The sequence below is a fragment of the Mya arenaria genome, chromosome 12 (genome assembly GCF_026914265.1).
Source record: "Mya arenaria isolate MELC-2E11 chromosome 12, ASM2691426v1".
Lineage (NCBI taxonomy): Eukaryota > Metazoa > Mollusca > Bivalvia > Myida > Myidae > Mya > Mya arenaria.
Window position 1 is genome coordinate 43,060,046 of NC_069133.1, and position 23,786 is coordinate 43,083,831.

Below are 23,786 nucleotides of genomic sequence, written 5' to 3' on the forward strand. Positions count from 1 at the left end.
ATAAACAATGGTTAAAGTTAAATGAACAGTAATGTTCATTTCTATTTTTTTTATTGATAATATTAATCCCAGTATGAAAGATTCATTTTATGTTAGAAAATAAATAAAATATATATGTTTAGGAAAGACAATTAAGAAAACCATGTTTTATGATAGACAATATTTTTTATGTAAATGATAAATAAGAAAAAATATTCTTATTGTCTATCATGAAATATATATTTCTTATTGTCTATCATGAAAAATATTTCTTACTGTCTATCAAGAATTGTTTTTATTTTTGCCTTTCATGTAATATTTTTCTAACTGTCTATCATAAATATTATCATATTTTATGATAGACAATAAGAAATTTTTTTTTTAATATTTCTTATTGTCTATCATGAAAAATATTTCTTATGGTCTATCATGAATTATAATTTTTATTATTGTCTATCATGAAATATTTTTCTGTCTATCATAAATTTTAATACATATGTTTAAATTAAAATATTTCTTATTGTCTATCATGAATTTTTTTCTTACTGTCTATCAGGAATTATTTTCATTATTATCTATCATGAAATATTTTTCTAACCGTCTATCATAAATTTAATAAATATATTTTATGATAGACAATTCGAAAACAAATTATACATAATTACAGTAAAGCAAAAACCATGATTGACTGTAAGAAACTTACTACTTGTGTTTTCATGTAATTATAGGACAAATAAGAAAAATATAAATAATTCTTATTGTCTATCATAAATTTAAAAAACAACAACATATTTTACGATAGATAATAAGAAAAAATCTGGATAAACAGCTAAAGTTCAACATTTCAAGAATAATATTTTACGATAGACAAGAGGAACTGCGTTGATCATGAATGATAGATAATATGACAAATAAGACCACTTTTTTATGCTTCAACTATAAAATTTTCATAATTTGTTTTCAAGATAGACACCAAAAATGTGTTTCTCCTTTGTTGACTTTCGTCTATAAACTCGAAGTTAGAGCAATATTAAAACCATTACCAAGATTTCCAAATCCTTTAGGCGAAGACCATGACAAAAAACAAGTTGTCGTTTCAATTTCATGTGTTCGAATCGCATCCAGAGCCTCCAATAAACTTTTTTGCATGGTCGCCGCCTTGTTGTATCACCTAAAACGACCAATTTACGGTAGTCGAGCTACTTTACATTACTGTACAGTATATTAATAATTGTGATGCCCACTAAGAGGTCGTATAATAATCTGAGATAGACAATAGCATCGACGGTCCCGGACACCGAAGAATAAACAACTCCGCTCAAAATACTCTTCAATTTGAAGGAATTCGCTGACCCAGATTTTAAGATTTTCAAGACATTTGCAAATTATAAAGATTTTCACCTACTTCATGTAAGATAAACAGCATAAATTATTTATATTGTTAGGTCAAATCAATTCACCTGTTGCCGTTACAAACTGTTGCATTGTAACTGAATGTTAGCCATTAAAATTGGTTTATCCGAATTTCGGATACAAAAAAAGACAATTTTATTACAAAAAAAACAACCAGAAATTATTTCGGATTTGAAGGTGTTCATTGTATTTGTTTTAAAAAGAGGGATGCATATTTGAATTCTTAGTTATGCTTTTGCAACATAAAATGAATGATGGAGTTGTAGATTAATGACGGTTAAAGTGAAGTTGTTCCACATTTCAGTGGCAAGATGATTTATCATTAAGCGATTTATAAGACCACTTAATTAATGTACTAAATATTCTTGTAATTTCCACTGACACTGATATCTAGTGTTTCACACATGCAACACCATATATGAGAAGAAACTTCCACTTGTGTACTGAACTCTGTTAGAAAAAAGTTATGTTAAAACTGTGTGGAATATTACCACTACATATTTAATATCACTGTCATGTGTTATGAAAAGAAAGAACATATAACACCCGAGTAGTCAATTCAGAAATGGTGTAATTTGCCCATAAGGATGGAGCACCTTGTAGCGCTATAAAGTTTTTCACTTTATGAAACACTGCCAGGGTTCGAATTTAACTTTGAGGAGCACTCGCAAAATTTTGCGAGTGTTTTATGAGACAACTCGCAAAGTGAAAAATCAACTTGCAATTTTATTATTTTCTTTATTCCCTTATAATATTGTCTAATTAAAGTAGATAATTACACCTAAGACATATTATGAATATAAAAAAGTATCAATCTTTTTGTGGGGTACAGATGACTCATCGGATGCTGGCCGCTTCTTGATAACAAAGCTGTCCAATAATTTGACATTGTTAACTTTGAGGGGGGTATATTTACCCTCGCCATCGGGTAATACCCATTCAGCGAGCACCCTACAGATTTCATTAACTGATTAAGTCTATAAGTATTAAAAACACTTTGACAGTTGAGCGGATATATTCAAAGGTTGATGGGGTTTACATATAGTGCGCGAAAGCGCTAAATTTAGCCAATGATTGAGCTAGGTGATTACTTCATTTGTATTCACTTTGTATTATGCACGCCTCGGAGCATCCCAGAAAGATTTGAGATAAAACTCGGCCTTTTCCGTATTTGTTCTATTTTTGAAAACTTACTTGACTTACTCGGTACTGTCTTCTCTTTACTGGTAGTGTAAACATGCCACTTATAGGTTGTTTACACACGACTATGAATCGAAGTTAAGTTCATGTTTATTCTACTTTCCTTTTAACATTTTGTGGTCTAGAAAAAGCCACTCGTAGAATTCTGCGAGCTTGAATAAAAGTCACTTGCTGTTTGCAAATGTCCCTCGCATTTTGCGAGTATGCGAGTCTAAATTCGAACCCTGACTGCATAATGTACCGTTGCACAAGAGTTTGTTACATATTGTAACTAATAGTTTGTCAGGAAAACTGAATAAGCATCTCACCCATGGGCCCATGATTACGAACGTAATAATACAAAATAAAACATAAATATATGTGAATAGTTGTTCAATTTCAAATAGATATAAAATTCCACAAATTAAAAAATTGCATCAGCAAAACACTGCTAGAAGGATGCAGACCACTGACAATTGATTCTTTTGTCCCTTATGCAATAATATAATCATGAAAAGTGCACCTCTTGGATGAAATGGGACAGTGTATAATGAAAAAGCCATAATACACTCAGTAAAATAGCTTTAAGTAAAATATAAATCATGCGCTTATTTTCCCAATTTGGAGATTGATCACACTTAATATCCTCCGAATGCAGAAGGCACAGGCATTTTTTTTTTTTAAGTCAACGATTAATATATATCCCCATTACCCGCAGGTCATGTGTGAAGCGATGGAGTCGGTGGAGATGGAATGTGACCAGGACAGCGGCCAAGACATCACATCGAGCCAGCCTGCCCAGCCATCACAATCCTCCCAGCAACATACACAATCAGGTATATCACGCCTCTAACATAAATGACGCAACGCCATTGATCCAGAGCTGGTCACATGGTGACCCCATATTTTTCAATATTGGGTCACTAATCTTTATATCGCACTAAAATGGTGTCTACTTTGTGTCAACGTGTTATTTGACAAAGGAAATGTACTCTTTACAATGTTTTATAAATTTACTTTGCTGTGACCTATTTTGTGATTTGACGTCTCTTTTTTAATGCGAACATCCTCTTGTCGTCGGGAGATAAAGTGACATTCACATTATTGGGTTAATAGAAAATATTGTGATATTTTTGGCTTCTTTATCAATGTTAACAGGTTGTCAACGTGAAATATACGTCATGGGGTTAGTAGATGACCCGATATGGGATATACAGGGCGCGGGAAACCATATTCCTTATATGGTTTCCTTTGCCCCGTATATCCCATATCGGGTCACCTACTTACCCCGTAACTTGTAATGATTTTATTTTACTCTATAAATCTGGGTCACTAGTCATAAAATATTCTTAGTCATTTCCTAAGTTAAGTATCTCATTGTTCATATGACATTATAACCTAATAATTTCTGGAATACTTTATTTTCATTGAATAAATAGGAAATACACCCTTTAATGTAAAGAACACTTATTCTTTTGTTTTAATTTGACAAAGACATTTTTAGGAAATCAACTTAAGTTTGGAAATGACTCAAGCACGTCAATCTGTCTCAGTCATATTTAAACATCTAAGCACCATTAATCTGAGCTCATGGGACCAAAATAAAAATTTTGGATTAAATAACAATATTTCGGATTAACAATTATTAGAAAATGTGTTAACCTCGGACTTTTGACTGGGTTAGTATGTAAATTGTTTGTTTAGCCTTTAAAGAGACATTTTAGACTATTTTTATGGAATCAATTAGTAAGTTCAATGGTTAAAATGATGTTTTGACTCTGTAGGAGTGACGTCAGATGGAGTAAGCAGCAACTCGGACCTTTGTCGGTCTGCGGAGTCCTCCAGCGGCGACCAGTCGTGCGACTGTAGCAGCTCAATCTGTCCACCTGTCTCCATCTCCCAACAGCGGTCAGCTGTGAAAAGTCAACAGGCTTTTGGGCAGAACGAGTGTGACGCATCTGGGAGATACGAACAGATATCTCAGCCTGACAATTCAGGAAATGCTTCTGACTCCGACACAGAAATTGTTGTGGACAGTCCAAGTGTCGCGGATAATGCCGCATCAAGAGTTGTGTCTTCTAATGGGGATAATGTTGATGTCAGAGATGAAGAGGATGGTAAATGTAGTAATTCTACGGCTGATTTGTACATGCCACCTCGCGGGATGTCAAGGTCGATGACCCCAAGTCCTCCCTACATCAGATTAGCAACACCCAGTACGCCAGGGACCCCTAGGTTGAGGTCAGGGTCAGTTAGTGGTACTACTTTTGCACCGGTGTCACCCAAACCATCTGCTCGGAACACCCCCATGGAGAGGCAGAGAGCCGGCAGTATGGGAGAAATAGAAATGCGAGAACGAATGCAGGGAATGGTCCGCATAAATGAAAGTTTGGATATCTTACAGTTGCCACGTCCTCGAAACCCAGGAGGAATTCTTCCCCAAAATGGCCATGACAGTATGGATAGCTCAAACGAGGCCCTCAATCTTATCATGGACTTCAAATTATCAAAAGATAAAACTGACAATCATTTACTTGGTACAATGAATTCATTCGGCACTTTTAGGTCTGTTGAACCAGTGTCCAGAGTCTCTTCAAGCTCTAAGCGTTCAAATACCAGTTACTTGATCAGTAATATAATAAGATCAACTCCCAACAAACTCAAAACTTCCACAGTATCAACTCTAAGCATCAATTCCCTACGACGTAATGGCTGCTCCATTAACGAGGCGATTGAACGCCCAAAACCAAGCAGTATCATTGACAGTGAGGGAGTGGCTAAGAAGATCGCACGTCTGGACAGTGGGGGGTTTATGTCTACCAGTACATTAGATTCAGTGTGGAGAGCTCCGAGCAGGGAAAGGTCACGAACCCTACTGCCCGGAGTTCGTATGCTAGGGGACAAAACTCCGCCCGAAAGACCCAAGCCACCAAGAAGAACGGTGCTCTCACCTGCTGACAATGGACATCTTGATCTCACCATCTCCTCAAGTATGTTCTCTGTGTATTTAGTTTTGACTACTACAACTGTATAAACATGAAATACCTCTTCATAAAATATATATGCTAATTAATATAAAATGACTGGGGAGAAACAATGCTGGATTGGAAAAACTATTCCTAGGAAATTCGGCATTCAAACACTAACATTTTTTATGTGTGACTTTCTGTATGAACATTATATTATTGGTACATGCTTTTATTATCTTTTCTTGTTTTGAATATGATATTTCTCAACTTGTTTTTCACTAAGGAACTAGAAATTTAGCTATGGAGTTATAAGGAAGGGTGCTGCACCCTGTTCTTTTTTGGTAGCACTGTTCCACCCTCAAAGACACCACCATGTGCACCCTCCTAACTCCATAAAATTAAGTGCTTGAGACTGTCAAATTTTTCCGATCGTTTCAGACCTTTATTTATAATGTGATTATTAATACATACCCATTTTACATATAAGGCAGTTGAAACTTCTATGATTTTAATTGAAAACAATTCCTAATATTTTCTGTCATATTCATGATGTTCAAATTATTCACTACCCAGTTCAATGTGCCTTTTCCTTCCTTAGCGACCTGTCCATCTTTTAAAGCACCATGTCCTTTTGAAATCCTGACTAAATCCCACATTATGTATTAATGCTCTACATGAGTTCCAAACCACAACTCCTAATACTTATATTAATGTATATTTCTAGGTATGCGGCGCCATTCTAGTCCCTCTCATTCTCAAAGTTTAGCGAAGGAACTCCTTCCCTCGGGTGAGTACTGAATGTCAGTCAATGAGTGTTCAAAAAGTTTCATCTTTTTGCTCATCTGTTCTTTAAAGACATATAGAAAATGTATTATCAATTATATAATAGCCTTTGAGTTATTGTCTCTCAGCATCATGCATAAACTTTAATCATGGCCATAACCTAAAAAATGTTTAAAGCTGTACTCTCACAGATTGACAGTTTTGACTTTCCTTTAATGAATGACTCAGAATCGGCTGATTCTGACACCAAAACCTTCCATGAAGTCATATTAGATAACTCAATTACAGTTCTCAATTGTTTGGAAAACTGGCGAAATACTCAGATTTCGTAAAGCGTCAGTAACGCGTTTAGCCATAAAATATCAATTTTGAGCGTAAATATGAAAAATTTAGGTCTGATCTTTTGTCAGCAGTCGTATAACACTGGTTTTCAGACATATACTCCAATACAGACATTGGCTCATTTCAAAATAAAAAAGTTGTCGAAACGGTTAATCTGTGAGAGTGCAGTTTTAAGGTATTTAGATGAAACTTGGTATACATGTTGCCCGAGACAATATGCCAGGTAAAGGAAGGCCCATAACTCTGTTTTTATTACTTATCATGTCATGCCCCTTGTTTTAATGGGAAAAAAAAGAGTTTTAGACTGTTTGTGAATAATTACTTTTCCTTAATACCAAGTAATAAAGCTAAGTATTATCAGTTTTCCATGGTTAAAAGGCTGATGTATCCGTATCAACATAACTCTCAGTGTTAATTGTGTTACTAAACCTCATACACTAAACCTCAGTATGAATGTTCTGTATTTTAGGGAAGGTTTATGAAGGTCATGTGGAGATGTGTCTGCACCTACTCCGTTACCAATTTTGACTTCGTAACACACCTCAATATTAATGTTTTTTTACTTGAAGGTGATGTCGAGATGTCTACACACCAACATCAATCCTGGTGGTAATTGTGTAACTACACCAATATATAATTTTTTCCCATTGTAGCAGTGAGTTTTGATGTAGACGAGATGTGTTTGCACCTTTACCACTACCGATGTCAACATAATAAGAATACCTCAATATAAATGATTTCTTAGTTTTATTAGTTTTATTGGAGGTTTATGAAGCTGATGTTGAGATGATTCCACACTTACACCACTACCGGTCTTCACTTTGTAACTGTTATTCAATATAAATGTTCTGTGTTTAAAGGCCTAGTTTAAGCCTTTTACAATAATAAGTGACCCCCCCCCCCCCCAAACCGTGTATTAGTACACAACCTCTGTTAATTGATCTTAATCTTATTATGTCTCCCCCTCTCTGGGGGAGACATATTGTTTTTGCCCTGTCCGTCAGTCCGGTAGTCCGTCAGTCCGTCAGTCCGTCCGTACGTCACACTTCGTTTCCGATCGATAACTGGAAAACCGCATGACCTAGGATCACCAAACTTGGTAGGGAGGTTGGTCATGAGGTGTAGAAGATCCCTATTGTTTTTGGGGTCACTAGGTCAAAGGTCAAGGTCGCGGCGACCCCCAATGTAAAAAACATTTCCGCTCAATATCTTGACAATGGTTTGACATAGGTTCACCAAACTTGGTAGGGAGGTTGGTCATGAGGTGTAGAAGATCCCTATTGTTTTTGGGGTCACTAGGTCAAAGGTCAAGGTCGCGGCGACCCCCAATGTAAAAAACATTTCCGCTCAATATCTTGAGAATGGTTTGACCTAGGTTCACCAAACTTGGTAGGGAGGTTGGTCGTGAGGTGTAGAGGATCCCTATTGTTTTTGGGGTCACTAGGTCAAAGGTCAAGGTCGCGGCGACCCCCAATGTAAAAAACATTTCCGCTCAATATCTTGAGAATGGTTTGACCTAGGTTCACCAAACTTGGTAGGGAGGTTGTTCGTGAGGTGTAGAGGATCCCTATTGTTTTTGGGGTCACTAGGTCAAAGGTCAAGGTCGCGGCGACCCCCAATGTAAAAAACATTTCCGCTCAATATCTTGAGAATGGTTTGACCTAGGTTCACCAAACTTGGTAGGGAGGTTGGTCGTGAGGTGTAGAGGATCCCTATTGTTTTTGGGGTCACTAGGTCAAAGGTCAAGGTCGCGGCGACCCCCAATATAAAAAACATTTCTGTTCAAAATCTTGAGAACGGTTTGACCTAGGTTCACCAAACTTGGTAGGGAGGTTGGTCATGAGGTGTAGAAGATCCCTATTGTTTTTGGGGTCACTAGGTCAAAGGTCAAGGTCGCGGCGACCCCCCAATGTAAAAAACATTTCCGCTCAATATCTTGAGAATGGTTTGACCTAGGTTCACCAAACTTGGTAGGGAGGTTGATCATGAGGTTTAGAAAACTCCTATATTTTGGGGGGTCACAAGGTCAAAGGTCAACGTCGCTGTGACCTCTAATGTAAAAAAATATTTCCGTGCAATATCAGGAGAATGCTTTGATCTAGGTTCACCAAACTTTGAAGTGAGGTTGGTCATGATGTCTAGTTGATTTTGCAATCAGTTGGTCAAAGGTCAAGGTCACTGACCTTGAGGTGAAGAACCGGTTTCTGCTCAATAACTCAAGAACGTTTACACCCAGGAACTTCATACTTGGTATGCCAGTTAGTCATGACTAGTTGATGGCCCCTATTGATTTTGGGATCCATCATTGATTATTTCTCACCTACGACCACACAATGGGGGAGACATGCGCTTTTTCAAAAAAGCAATCTCTAGTTGCATATTGGCTTATCAGATCTCCAATCTGAGTATCCTGCTGTGCATTTTTCGATGCTTTATTATAAAAATTGACCTGAGCAAATGAACCAATACACAGGAAATTGGCCCCTTCTGTGACACCAGTGCGATTAGCAGGAGATGCACAGCAGGGGATTATCATGCCAAACATTCCTTAAACTAGGCCTTTAAGAAGAGGGTTTTGAAGGTAGTGTCAAGATGTGTCAGCACTTACACCACTACTTATCTTCACTTTGTAACTGTTGTTCTGTGTTTTAGGTGAGGATTATGACGGGGATGTCGAGATGTGTCCGCACCTTCATCACTACCGGTGTCGACTGTGTAACTACGCCACTGGTAGCTATAACCTTCTACAGATGCATTCTACCAAACATTCAGGTAACCGAATGAAATTTCTCATCATTCAACAAGCTGCAGATTGATTGAATTTTTTTTGGTGTAATACTTCAAGGTTGTGTGAATGGATCATGTTTTGCTTGTAAAATCCAGCCCAATATTAATTAACTGATATTTGATGTTGGTTGAATAATGGTCTTCGAAATTATAAGATTTACTGTAAATATGTTTTTCTCATTAAAGGGACAAAACATTCGATGGCCCCCTAAATCTGCAAATACAGTATTTCCTCAAAACAAGACTAGAAGCAATAAGAGCTAGTATTAGGTCAATAACACATCATTTTACATGATTAAAAGAATATTTTGAGTTTATCCGTTTAGAAATAGGGCTTAATGTTTTCCCAGATTATAGTATGTTTATTTATTATGTGAAAGTCACGTGATAAATACAGATAAATATACTCACGCTTTCGTTAAATTCACTGGGATTTACATGATAGACAAACCCAGTAAGTTTAAACAGGGAAATGATGATGAAGTAGTTTCAATATTGTTGGAAATTGAGCACCTTTCACATTTAAAACCCAAACATACTAGAAGTGCTGGGCGAGACATTACAGCTTTGACATTATTGACTAGGAGAATTATTCAAATTGTAAATTAAAAATAGTTTATATCTGTTGCTCCCTTTTTTACAGGTGGAAGCCGGACGTTTCGCTGTTCAGTGTGTGACTTTACATCTTACGAAAAGGGGAGTTTTCGGCGTCATCGTCGACTGCACCACAAGACATCGCCAGTGAACCTTCTCCGTTGCGTCAAATGCCAGTTTGTTACACCATTATCAAGGAAACTGCGCGACCACTATCAGCAAGCTCATCCTGATCTCCCAGCATCTACGTTACTTCCCGGGCTTACGTCGGGAGGCGGAACCATTTCTCCCACTCCACTCTCAGGCAATCACACGCTGCCTCTCGATACGACTGGAAACAATACGTATCCAGCTCACTTCTATGACAATTCTCTTCTCTTACACAGATCTGATAGACTTACTGAAAGTTTCCCATACTCTATGACGAATCGACATCCTGTCGATATGCCATTTGATCAATACAATGTGCCATATGAGAGTTTCCGTGACCGACAGGGTGATGCTTTATCGTCCAGTTATTTGCGTTCACTCGCACCTTCAGGTTTTCGCTCATCTCAACAGGCAGCTACAAGCACGGTAACCTCGTCGAGCTACTACATCCCTTCTGGAGTCGGAGGGTCGCATATTCAGGACATTCATACATGTTCAAATCACGGAACATGTGATCAATCCTGTTCAAACCTTCACACTGGAGTGAAAATCAAAATCGAAAATGATTTCGATATTTCTTCTAGTGTATCTGGCTGCGCATTAAATGCAAGTGGTGTTACGCATAATCATAATGATCAAAGAACAATTTCTCAGGCTGAAGCCATTTGTGACAACCCACGCCCCCAAGCAAGAGGATCGCATACATCCACTTTTACAAATGGCAATTCTACACCCAGGGAAGATGGTGCAAACAGATCAGCTACTGTTGATCACCCGACTGATCTCACAAGCCCGAATAGACGCAGAAACAACTTCGCACTTAGTGCTACTAGCCACCAGCTGCCATACAGGATTAACGTTGAAAATATCGATCTCGATACCAGTCATGACTCTTCGTCAGTCAGCGGCAATCTTAAAATTTCATCCGTGAGTGACACTGTCGTCAAATCTGACTCCACAGCAAGGGGTGTGCAATGTGTTCTGCCGCTGATCAAAACCGAAATCGACCTTGATGGTGACTATTATGACTTCTACAGTCGACCTCGGTTTGCCGGCATAGATCAAGCTATTCAGTGCAATCTCCCAGTTTCTGGTCAAAGGTCGCAATCTCAAGGGTCAGGAAGACTGGGCTATCGGTCGCAATCTGCGAGCGAGAGCGACCAAAGTGAACAACAGTCTTGCTGTTCAGAGTCTCGTTGCGAGCACTGTGGGATAGTTTTTGATGACGAAGTGATTTTCTCGATTCATCTCGGCTGTCATAGCCACACGGACCCCTTCCGGTGCAATGTCTGTGGCAAACAGTGTGGAAACAAATATGGTTTCTACTCTCACATAATGCGAGGACATCATATCTGATTGGCTTACAGAGCATTTGAACGGAGACAAGAAGTAATATGTTAATTCAAAGGCCTTGTGTATTTTTCCACCATTTTGGGAATAATGGGCCTTACAAAATGGGAAAATATGACATTATGACCTGAATTTGCCTCTAGAAAATTGAACAAGAATGCTTTAAAAAGAAAAATTCAAAAGATAAGAGATTTTTATTGAGATAGTTGTTATAAGAAAACATCAACTTTTCCATGTATACATAAACTGTTTGGGGTAGAAAAAAATAATAATATAAAATAGTGGTGAATTTTTGTCAAAACAAAATAGGGAATTTTATATTCACAATTGGAAAAACAGTTTGTGTTTTAGCAATGGGAATTAGGGCTTAATTTCAGCCAAGAATCTTTTGAGATAAAACACACAGTACCGGTACTTCTTGGTGATTTTTTTTTTTCTTTTTGATGTAAACTTAAGTGGGATGATTCCAAAATCTACTAATTTTAAAATTTCAATAATTATTAACTTGATGACCAGTTTCTTCCTGTTGCTGTTCAAATATTGAATATGCTCATGTATTTTTTACACTTGTATATCATTTTTCATTGCTTATGTTTGTACCTTTTAAATGTTAAATTTATAGGTAATTTAAAAAAGAAATCTGTAATGACATTGGTTGAAATTTGCGTAAACCCGGAAGCCCACGTTTAGAAAAATACTTTGTGGGCTTTCTACACTTCTGGATTTTTTATAGCTGGGCTTGTTAAAAAAATTGATGCCAAGCATTAGTGCAAGGGTTCAAGCTTGTTCATCAAATAGTCTTTATCGTTATGACTGTAATGATACCCTTGTTAAGCCATTTCATAACAATCCAGGGCCCCATTTCAATAAGATATCTTATTTGTAAACCTAAAGCAGATTAAGAAGTCTCCATTCTCATTCATCCGGCCCCAATTTCTCGAAACTTCTTAAGTCCCTTATAACAGGATTAAGCTAAGCTCACTATTTTTCTCTTTTAATAATTTGCGTGATATTTACTTATTTAAGGGTTTTTATGCTTTAGACATAATCTTTATAATAATCGCAATAAACCATTTTTCATTAATCAAAATCCAATTAATGTATGTCCCTTTGGCTATTAAATTGAAATAAGCTACTTAAGCCTGTTAAGCTTTAGAAGTTTCGAGAAATTGGAGCCTGAGGTTCGATTATGATAAATCTAATGCATAGCATCATCACTCTGGTGAACGAGAAGTGCACTGCTGTAAAAATTAGGGCAGAATCAGTCGATTCATGTTCTTACAATATTTTTGTTGAAACACACCTTACATCCAAAATGGGGATAAGTCCAGAAAATTTATGATCGTAAGCTGACGATCTTTATTGAAATGAGGTTCTGGCTCCAATATAAGGGAGATAATTGTTATATATCTTACTTTGTAACCGTTTAAATGTAATGATTTTTGTGTGGATATTTTGCAGATCCTTTAATCTAATGCAGGGGTTCTAAAGATCGGGTTAATCCTGAAATCAGGATTGTGCCCTTAAATCTTAGATTAATGAACATTTGTAGAGATTGTTTATTGCTCAAGCCCCAATTTCTCGAAACTTCTTAAGCTTAACAGGCTTAAGTCGCTTATTTCAATTAGCCAAAATACATACTAATAATGGATTTTAATAAATGAAAAATGGTTTCTTCTAATAAGCAAACATATTCTTCTTATATAATTTATAAAAACTCTTAAAGAAGTAAATATAACGCATATTATAGAACAACAAAAATAGTGAGTTTAGCTTAATCCTGTTATAAGGGACGTAAGAAGTTTCGAGAAATTAGGGCCTGACGTTTGATTCCAAAACCGTATGAAATTCTTTAAAATGAGTATAAAAAATGACTCTTTTAAAACAATTTGAGAATTTTTTTGCCCCTTTACTGCTTCAGGCATGAATCCCTCATACTCAAACAGATCTACCCCCCACCGAACCCCCACCCCTCTGGCTTTTCAGGATTTACAAATATCAGCTATGAAAACCCCACCAGCCTTATAAAAGTGTGCAAAATTAGTGAAATGATTGAAAAGTAGTTGATACAAATATCAATATCTACTGGTAAATTTAAATTTTACTTCCTTTTAATTGTTATAAAAGAATTCTTTGCTTAATTAATCATATCTGTATTGTCCATAATGGCATATCTTTCGAAAAATGTATTGAATTCATTCACAAAGCTAATGTTAATCATTATCAGTTTCACAAAATGTTAATATCATCTTACGTCATCAGTGTAAAACTATTTTAATTTTTTTTTGCAATATTTAACTTCCTCGTTTTGTATAACAAAACCTGGTAAATTAAAATATTCAAACGTCATTGCACATTGTATCTTCACCAAAGCTAATAGTCATTCATTCTTCATTCATTCCATACATTTATTGCATAAAACAAACATGTCTAGTAAAGCTTAATGTTGACATGCAGTCATAAATTCGTCAGATAAATCAAATCAATTGTAAAACATGAATGAAGAACGTATGATGTCAACAGATATTAACACTGTCTAACAAACCAGATACATGGGCTACAATTTAGAAATATTTCATTCGGTCTTATCCGACCCACATTATATGATTTGGGTAGATGGGTAGTTTTATTTTACTTTTCCTGGCCAAAGGCCAGAAGAGCTTATGCAATGGCACTGTGTTTGTTGTCTGTGTGTCTGAAAACAATTGCTTGTGGACGTGATGTGGTCTTCAGTTTTTATTGTATCTCAATTAAACTAATGTAGTAGTTAAATATCCCTGAGAGCTTGGTTTGTTTTTTAAACCAGTCAGATCTGCCCATGCATGACTGGATTATGGCCCTTGAAATGCTGTAGCCGTTGCCAAAGTATACTCTAAGGGAGACAACTTGTACAGAGAGTTGTGTATTATTGTAGTGTTACTCTCCCTTTGCAAAACCATGGTTTACTGGTTGCTTCCCTTTGAATGTGGGTTCAGTACATTGCCTATTACCAGTATGAACATGCTTCAGATAAAAAAATACCAAAGAGTCAGTAGAGCATAGGCCCTCATTGACCTCTTGTTTTTACTTCATATCCCTTAATTCCGTAATGAAAAACATGAACACCAAAAAGGGTTAAAAGACATTCAGCTGATGGGATATTTTATGTAAGTCTGTCAGAAAAGGCCACACATGCTCTTAATTGGGGCCTGGACGAATGATCATATATTTAAGAAATGTTTGGTTAAGGAAGGAACTAGATTATTTAGCTGTACAGATATCTGAGTTTGATCATACATAAGTGTTTACTTATATGTTTTTATTTCCCAGTGAGTTTCAAAGACATATCTTTGTTCAAATTTATTGTACCAGATGTTAAAACATTGTTTACTCTTGTTATTGTGTATCATTGTTTTTTTCTTTAAGTCTTGTGTTTTTGCTTGTTTTAATCTGCTGATAAGATATGGATCGGCAGCCATATGTTGAAGTGCTTTTTTACTCTTTGGGAAAGGAAGCTACATTATATTACCTGGAGCTATGATTACGAACAGTCTCAAGTCCAAGTCTAGCGCAGACTCAAAAAAGCACTTTTATTTAAATTAAGAAAAGAAATCACATTTATTCCATTTCTTTTACCAAATAAATCTAAATAATTTTACAATTTTAAATAGTTATAAAATTCAGCACATTTCATCATTAATATTCAACCAGATGGGAAGCTTCAATGAAATGAAGATTTTCAGTTTTGGCACTTGAGTCTGAACTCAGACGTGAGACTTTTAGTTACCATTGCCCCTGGTTTATTTTTCATTGAACAGGAAAGCATTTATTGCGTAAAAGTGTGAAATTGTGTATGTAACTTGTACAAATATTATTGTAGCCACAGACAGTACACATTCCCTTACAGTGGAGTGTTATTGTGTAATGAGAGTGTTAGACCATGTATAAATACTAGGCTTTAAGCCAGGCTTTAAAAAGGGCAGGGTTCTGCAGAAAAGGGACAGAGTGCTTAAGGAGAAAAGGGCACATAGTATTGGGCTATTAGGACCTTAAATATTATTAATTTGATAGAAAATACTAGGAATAATGTTTATTTTCAGTAATATTTCTTTTCAACTGTCAAATTTATATGTAAAATTTGAATATATATATAATCATTTAATCTAAAGAACAGAAATATTTGATCTTCTTATGCAAGTATTCTATGAGGGCAGAAGAGTGCACATTCTTGTCTGTATGATGGCAAAAGGGTGTTACCAAAAAGGAACAAACCACAGTACCCATCCTTAACTTTTGAGCTCAAACCCCAAAATAGATTTATGCATGTGATTTTGGCTTGTAATTGTATCTTTAAAAGAAAGAAATATGAAGCTGTAATTTTGCGCTATCAAATTTGTTGGGAAATATGATATTTGAAAAATTGCATGATGCATTCAAAAGGAAAAATACCCAAGTCTGGAAAACGCTTAAATTATATCATGCATATATATATATATATATAGAAATGGAGCATAATAAACTGTTTATGTCTGCATTATTTTTTTGGCAAAATGGTTGTTTTTGTATTAGCTTTTGTTACATTTTTTTCTGTGATATTCAGATAGATCTGTTATTTGTTTGTTTCGCTTTGCATCTGACAATTGTCTTGTTTGTTTTTTTTGCATTTCGAAAGATTTATCTGTTTATTTTTTGTATCCTGTTCATTTTCGAGTATAATGTTAATTGCTACTTGAAGTTAAGGAAATTCAGAGTTTGGGCTATCCTATAACCACATGTATGGTATCATACGATCGCTTTTTCAACTTCATATTTCAGAGAAGTTAGAATGTATATTTCAAAACAGAGATTATAATAAGTCAGCTTATGTGAACTTTTCAGTTTGATTTGCCATACTCATAAAATGTGTAACTGAATTTTTATGCCCCCTTTTGAAAAAAGTGGGGTATATTGTTTTGCACATGTCGGTCGGTCGGTCGGTCGGTCGGTCGGTCGGTCGGTCTGTCTGTCTGTCGGTCGGTCGGAATACCAAATGGTTTCCGATCAATAACTTGAGAACGCTTTGACCGAGGGACCTCATACTTGGTATGTGTATTGGTCATCACCAGCAGATGAACCCTATTGATTTTGAGGTCAGTGGGTCAAAGGTCAAGGTCAGTGTGACCTTTACATGAAAAACGGTTTCCGATCAATAACTTGAGAACGCTTTGACCCAGGAACCTCATACTTGGTAGGTGTATTGGTCATGACCAGCAGATGAACCCTATTGATTTTGAGGTCAGTGGGTCAAAGGTCAAGGTCAGTGTGACCTTAACATGAAAAACGGTTTCCGATCAATAACTTGAGAACGCTTTGACCCAGGGACCTCATACTAGGTAGGCTTATTGGTCATGACCAGCAGATGAACCCTATTGATTTTGAGGTCAGTGGGTCAAAGGTCAAGGTCAGTGTGACTGTAAGCTGAAAAAAGGTTTTCTGATTGTCCATATTTTATTTAAGTGTCCAAATCCTACTAACAATTTCGCTCCCAAGGGGGCATAAATGTTTCACTAACATCTCTTGTTTAATCTTACAATATTGTTTTTACGCTAGTTGGTAAGATTGGCGCAAAGGGCATAGAATTATACAATGAAAAGTAGTATTTTCAATTCCCCCAATAAAAAAATGTGGTACATGTATGGTTTTAAAATGTAAGAAATCATTTGAAACGATCAAGTATTACGATATCATGTAATTTGGGTTTACTAATTATCCCATTTTCAATTTATCGGTATACCATGCAGTTTACAAGTTTAAAATGTATGCCTTGACTGTGTTTAAAACTGTCGCATGTTGCGGAATAAATATTTTGTGGAATAGTTTATTGATGGCCTCACATGCGATCAAAATGCAGAAGCTACAAAATCCAAAGTTTTTCAGTATTGTCGCTGGCAACGTGTGTACCAAGTTTCATTGAACGAAGGGCTTGGAATTAAACAAAGAAAAATATACCAGTATTTTCAATTCCCCCTATTAAAACATGTATGGTTTTAAAATGTAAAAAATCATTTGAAACAAACAGGTATTACTATATCATGTAATGCGTGTTACGTTATAAATACTTCGTGGAAAAGCTTATTGATGGCCTGGTCACATCAAAACGCAGTAGCTACAAAATCCAAAGTTTTCAGTAGCAACTTTTTTTGTATTTCTTGGTATTTTGATCACACATTGTTTGTTTACAAAATGCCGAAGTTACAAATTCTGAAGTTTGGCATTTCTATTTTTCTGTAAGATGTCTAGTCATTATGTTTGACATTTTGATCACATGATTCATCACCATTTCCTCATTGGATGATTTATTCTGCAATTTGCTACTATATACCGCTCGCCTTTATGATTTAAAAGATGTAAAAATTCCGAAATCGGAAAAAATGCAGCTTCGGCATTTTGACATGCGGCCATCATGTTTGCAGAGCATTTCACATTCTACTCCACATATAGAAAGCTTTTTGTATATAATCAGCAAAGAACCTTGTTCAATACTTTTTTATCTTATTTTAAAGCTGCACTCTCACAGATAGACCATTTTAAAAACTTTTTTTTATTTTTTTGTCTTGGAAAGTTCAAGTTTTCGCAGTAAGATCTGCAAACCAATGATATAAGATTGCTGACAAAAAATCAGGTCGTAGATTTTCATATTTCCGTTTGAAAATTAATGTTTTATGACTTAAAAAGTGATCAATTTTTTAACTTAAATATAAAAATTAGCAATCTGATTTTTTGGGCAGCAGTCTTATATCACCGGTTTCCATGGCTTTTCGCAAAAATTGGCTCGTTCCAAAAAAAAAAAGGTTGTTAAAATGTTCAATCTGTGAGAGTGCAGCTTTAATTTCACGTTTATCCCTCGAAATGAAAGAAAATCCATTCTCAGTCTGCAATCATTTATGTCTTAAAATTCTTGATGTAAAAAGCTTGAGACATTTGAAACCACCAAAAAATCATGAAATGTGAATACCTGTTGTTTCAGATACGTAACATCAAATTTGAGGATAGCCCACTTTTTCTTGGAAAAGAGGGTGGAAGATTTAAAGCAAATAAAGATAAAGATTTTAAAATGAAAAAGAATGTACAGAGGGTTACTATTTTGTGTTTATTTGCACATTACTAAGCTCTTAAGAAGTTAAGTTGGTAAAGGCTGGGAGCAGCCCACAAAATACAATTTGATTGTTTAATAAGGCAAAAACTATTGCCACCTTTGCAAGTGTTTGCTCAAGCCAGTACATTCATGTATGTTTAAACTACTAAATAACCAATGTACTGAAATCATTTAATGATTTTTTCATCAGAAGCCATTTGAATAATTAAATCGTGATTCTTTCATCGATCCGATTGGTGCCAACACTGAGTATATTTCCGATTCAAACAATAACTTGTGATTAATAATTTTGAATTGGGATATATATGTATCAAAAGAACTTGGCACTTATGTCAACAGTATGGGGCATCATTTTTAAGCTTGTCAATGTTAAAAAAAAATGTCTGGATATTTTGAAATAGCCTTGGGTGTCGTAATTGGCATCTTCAGCGTGGAAAACTTGGCCATAACTCAAAACTCATTTGAGATCTTTCAATGAAACTTGGTACACATGTTGCCAGTGACCATACTCACATGTACAGCAAGGCTTTAATGTTAATAGATTATGACCGTTGCTTGACTAGAAAACAGAATATAAGAGTGTGGGTGCTGGCTACGCCGCGCTCTTTTTAATACAAGTACTGTTAGGTCTAAGGAGGTCCATAGCTCAAACTTCAAGGCCACATTAAAAGTTTAAGCTTCATTCACTATGTAATCATTCATGGCTCAGCTTATACTCTGCTTTAAATGATGAAAGAAAAAAATCATACTATTTTAAAATCATTTGTAAAGTTATGTTAACATACTTATAGTTCTGCTTTCTGTTCATATTGTATCAGTTCATAAACTTACGTTATTGTATTGTGTTTTAATCATATTGTTATCTTTTTTTAAATATCGCCTATCTCCTTAGGGGGTATATTGTTGAAAGGATTGTTTCATGACATTATCTTGATTTTGTAATCATTTGTTGATCTCAGCAAGGCAGCTTATGACCATTTGTTCACTGATAGCCTCATTAGCAATTATAATGCTTTTATCTACTGTACACAGTTGCCAAGATGTATGACTTTGTGCTATAATTATATTTAGTGTCGTGAGACCTATTATATTTAGTGGCGTGTGACCTAAATTCAAAGTAAAATCTGCATTTTTTCAATTCAGATCTTGTTATTTTTTCCAAATATTTTGCAAAACTTACCCACCTACATCCATGGAGTCGGGGATTTCTGCCTTGTTCTTCACAAAACTGGGATTTTTTTTTATAACTAATGAGATCATATGCTTACAATTCTCTTTTTAACCAACCATAAACTGCAGTTTTTCAAACAGAACTGCAACTGAAAAAATAGCTTATAAAATCTGATTGGGAATTTATATTCAACTTTAAGTTAAGAAAATATTTATTTTATTTGTATGTCTACTTTTTGGGGAGGGGGGTGGGAGCTTGGGGGTAACAAAATATCATCTGTGAAAATTGCCCCCCCCCCCCCAAAAAAAAAAACCCGTTTCAATTGCATCTTTATGACATTTTTGAATTAGTAAGTAAATTGACCTCAAAAATGATACATAATATTCTGTGGGGGGTCTACCAGCTATGTTATGCCTTCCAAAAAATAGATATACTTCCTGCACAATTTATATCTACTTAAAAGGTTGTAAACATTCATATATCCTTATATGGAAAGTTATGTCCTGATATGAAGTGACCTGGAAGTCTTTTTCACATACGGCACGCTTTATATAGTAACATATTACATCGGAGGTCCGATTGCATAGTTTACAGATTTAGACAAGACTGGTCAGTCCTAATAAGGATTTATCCTGAACAAATTAATGGAGTTGTTATAACAAGGGTCATTTCTCCTGGCAACTGTGTCTAGTTATGATGATGTTGCTATTTGACATTTTAATTATGATATAGTCATTGTTATTTCATTTCAGTGGCCATGATTACGAACAGTCACAAGTTTAAGTCTAAACTCAGACTCAGAAAAGCGTTTTTATTAAATTACAAAGAATCATCTTTAATCCATTCGTTTTAGAAAAATATATCCTTGTACGATTTCGAATAGTGATAAAATTCAGCAAATGTCATCATCAAAACTCAACTGGGAAGAAAGTAACAATGGAATGAAGATCTGCAGTTTTGTCACTTGAGTCTGAACTAAGACTTTAGACTGTTCGTAATTATAATGGCCCCAGTGGCTATGATTACGAACAGTCTCAAGTCTAATTAAGTCTAGACTCAGACTCACAAAGCATTTCTATTATATTACCACGGACCTTATATATTACAAAGAATATGCTCTTTATTGCATTCCGTTTATAAAAATAAATGTGAGTACCTGTACGGATGGTTATAAAATTCAGCGAATGTCATCATAAATACTCAACTAGAAAGTGTAATGAAATAAAGATTTGCAGTGTTACCACTGAGTCAGAACTCAGACTTAATTGAGACTGTTCATAATCATGGTCCCAGGTCTAATGTGTACCATGATTTAAGGTATTCCAACCATCTTTAAGATGCCTGGTAGCTCTATGGTCTTATAAGTCTGGCAAAAGAATGAGGGAGCACTCCACAAATAGAGAACAAAATATTTATAGTACAAAAAATTGTCCAAAAGGATATTACAAATTGGACTTTTTGGCTCTGAAAGGTTGAAAATAATGGGGGCTACCAGTCGTCAAATTATAATCTGACACAGGAGTTTTTAAGTTCATGATTTATTACTGTAATCTGGATTAAGAGCTTTTACTTCAGACTTTTTTACTGTTGTAAAAATTATTTTGTTTGCTTCAGAAACTGTATGAAGTACATTGGAATGAATATAAATGCCTTTGTAAACAATTTCAAAAAGGGTCTAAGCCCCTTTACCCTGCTTTTGGCATGAATCCCTACTAAAATAGTCACCCAGCTATTTTTAGGCTTAACCATTATCAGCTGTTGGAACCTCTGATGAAAGTCAATGTGACTATAAACAGTAAATCTTACCAAATGATGAAATACATTAAAGGCCTCTAGTTTAAGGAATGTTTGGCATGACAATCCCCTACTGTGCATCTTCTGCTAATTCCAATGATGTCACAGTAGGGGCCAATTTCCTGTTTATTTCTTTATTGGCTCAGGACCATTTGGGGTCCATTTCTATAATAAAACCTCCCAAACTGCACAGCATGATACTCAGATCAGAGATCTGATAAGAGGGATCAAGGCAAGTGTAGATTAAGAACAATACACAGAGGTTGTGTACTGTACACAGAATGGGGGGGGGGGGTGCGGGTCACTTATAGTCGGCTTAAACTAGTAAACTAGGCCTTTGACGCTTATCAACTGTTTGAACCCCTTATTACAGTCAATGTAACTATAAACAGTGAACTCTACCGATGGATGAAACACCTTAAGTTTGCTTTATCGTGCTTATTGTGATGTTATTGACATTATGCCTTAAAAAGTTCAAATATGTTTGATTTTTTTTTGTGAGAAATGTTTTATATGTAGTGTTTTTATATTTGCAAATTAAAAGGTAACAGCATTCCTGTTTTGTTTTGTCACTTACCAGTTAACAACGGGATTAACGACATTGTTGTTAACTTTTAAAGGTGAAATATTTGCTGATATGCTCATATATTCAAATAAAACAAGTACGGCTGAAACAGTTGTCTCACCTCTTGTTAGGAACACTGCAAATCATAAGTGTATCTGTGAAACTTACAGAGCAATATTGATTTGTAAGTTAACAACGATGATGTTAATAATGTTGTTAACTTTAACAAAGTTCTGAACAATCGGCCCATTGTTTATTAGTTTCCTAATGAATTTGATTGTGAATTCTTCAAATATTGTGTTTTGCTTTCCGCTATTTACAGCATTTCTAACTTCCTTAAACGTGTATTTATAAGGTTAAAAATGACAACGCGGGCTTTGTGCATAAATCGGGTGATTAAGTGAAACTGGTCCAAATTAGATAAGATCTAATTTTCGCTTAGAGTATGCGTCATACCGGTATACTAATTTAGTCATAATGAATCTAGTAACATGCTTAAAATCTTAAGTTCCTAACTATCCGTATTTATCAAGCTCCTGAATAAAATAAAAATCAACTTAGTAAAAAAAGATTTTTGAACTATGAGTATTTTAAACAATCTCTATTTTCCATAAAATGTATTCATATACAATGTACCTTTACTATTTGGATCTTTTTCTTGCTTTTCAATATGTTTATACAGAGTATGAAAAGCAAGAAAAAGATCAAAATAGTAAAGGTACATTGTATATGAATAAATTTTAGTTAGTTTTCGTAAAATTAAAAAAAACAACAACATTTTTTCACTATTAAAGTTAAAATTTTGAAGCAAGATGTGTTATGAAAACGGCCACAGGTCCCTTTAACATCATCTTAGCTTAGTTTCAATGTCATTTATTTTACAACGATTGTGAAGAAAGCGATATCAAATTATGCTTAGTCACTCTCGTTGGCACGATGTTGAAGAAAACGGAGTACCCGGAGAAAACCCACATGTCCTTCTTGGTGAACTCGGAAGCAGGACTTTTCAACCCCCTATCAAAACAAAGACTTTTCCACACAAAGACTTTTTAACCAAACTCACATGACCCCAACCTTTGAATCTCATTGTCTTGATTTGAAATCGTTTCCAAAAAACAAGATTGCATAATTATATTTATGATCCATATATTTTCAAGCATAGTCCGTAGTGTCCCCAAAAACGGTACGTTATAAAATGAAAACAAACTGTATAATTATAATCATGGTCCGTAATGCCTCAAATATGGACCGTAATGTCCCCAAATATGGTCCTTTTTATGTCTGGTCCGTAATGTCCATGGTCCGTAATGTCCTGACACCTTTGAATCGAACACGGTTCGCCTTGGTGAGAAGCGAGTGCGCTAACCACTGTGCCAGACGGACATCTTTGGTTATGTTTTATATACTGTTTATTATAGTCGATTATGAAACAAGCACACTTTAAAGTTACTTTATGGCCATCAGACAATGCCAGGGAGCGAATCATGGATCTCGTTGATGACATATAACGGGACTGAAGTGTCCGTAACATTTTTGACCAACCCTTTCTGCATGACAGTAAAGTGGAAATATGCCCCTTTTTTCTTGCCTGTTATT

At 35.4% G+C, this 23,786-nt stretch overlaps 2 protein-coding genes across 2 annotated transcripts in view; one reads left to right on the forward strand and one right to left on the reverse strand.

The window, feature by feature from the left end:
- Nucleotides 1-23,786, reverse strand: part of LOC128211980 (RCC1 domain-containing protein 1-like) — a 43,546-nt gene that overhangs the window by 13,207 nt on the left and 6,553 nt on the right. The gene's annotated exons all lie outside the window — the stretch shown is intronic.
- LOC128211978 (uncharacterized) lies at nt 1,326-22,180 on the forward strand. The gene is made up of 6 exons (XM_052917176.1): nt 1,326-1,389; nt 3,290-3,407; nt 4,356-5,561; nt 6,265-6,327; nt 9,318-9,437; nt 10,096-22,180. Exons 2-6 carry the CDS (start codon nt 3,293-3,295, stop codon nt 11,550-11,552), a joined length of 2,961 nt encoding a protein of 986 aa, XP_052773136.1. The 5' UTR covers nt 1,326-1,389; nt 3,290-3,292; the 3' UTR covers nt 11,553-22,180.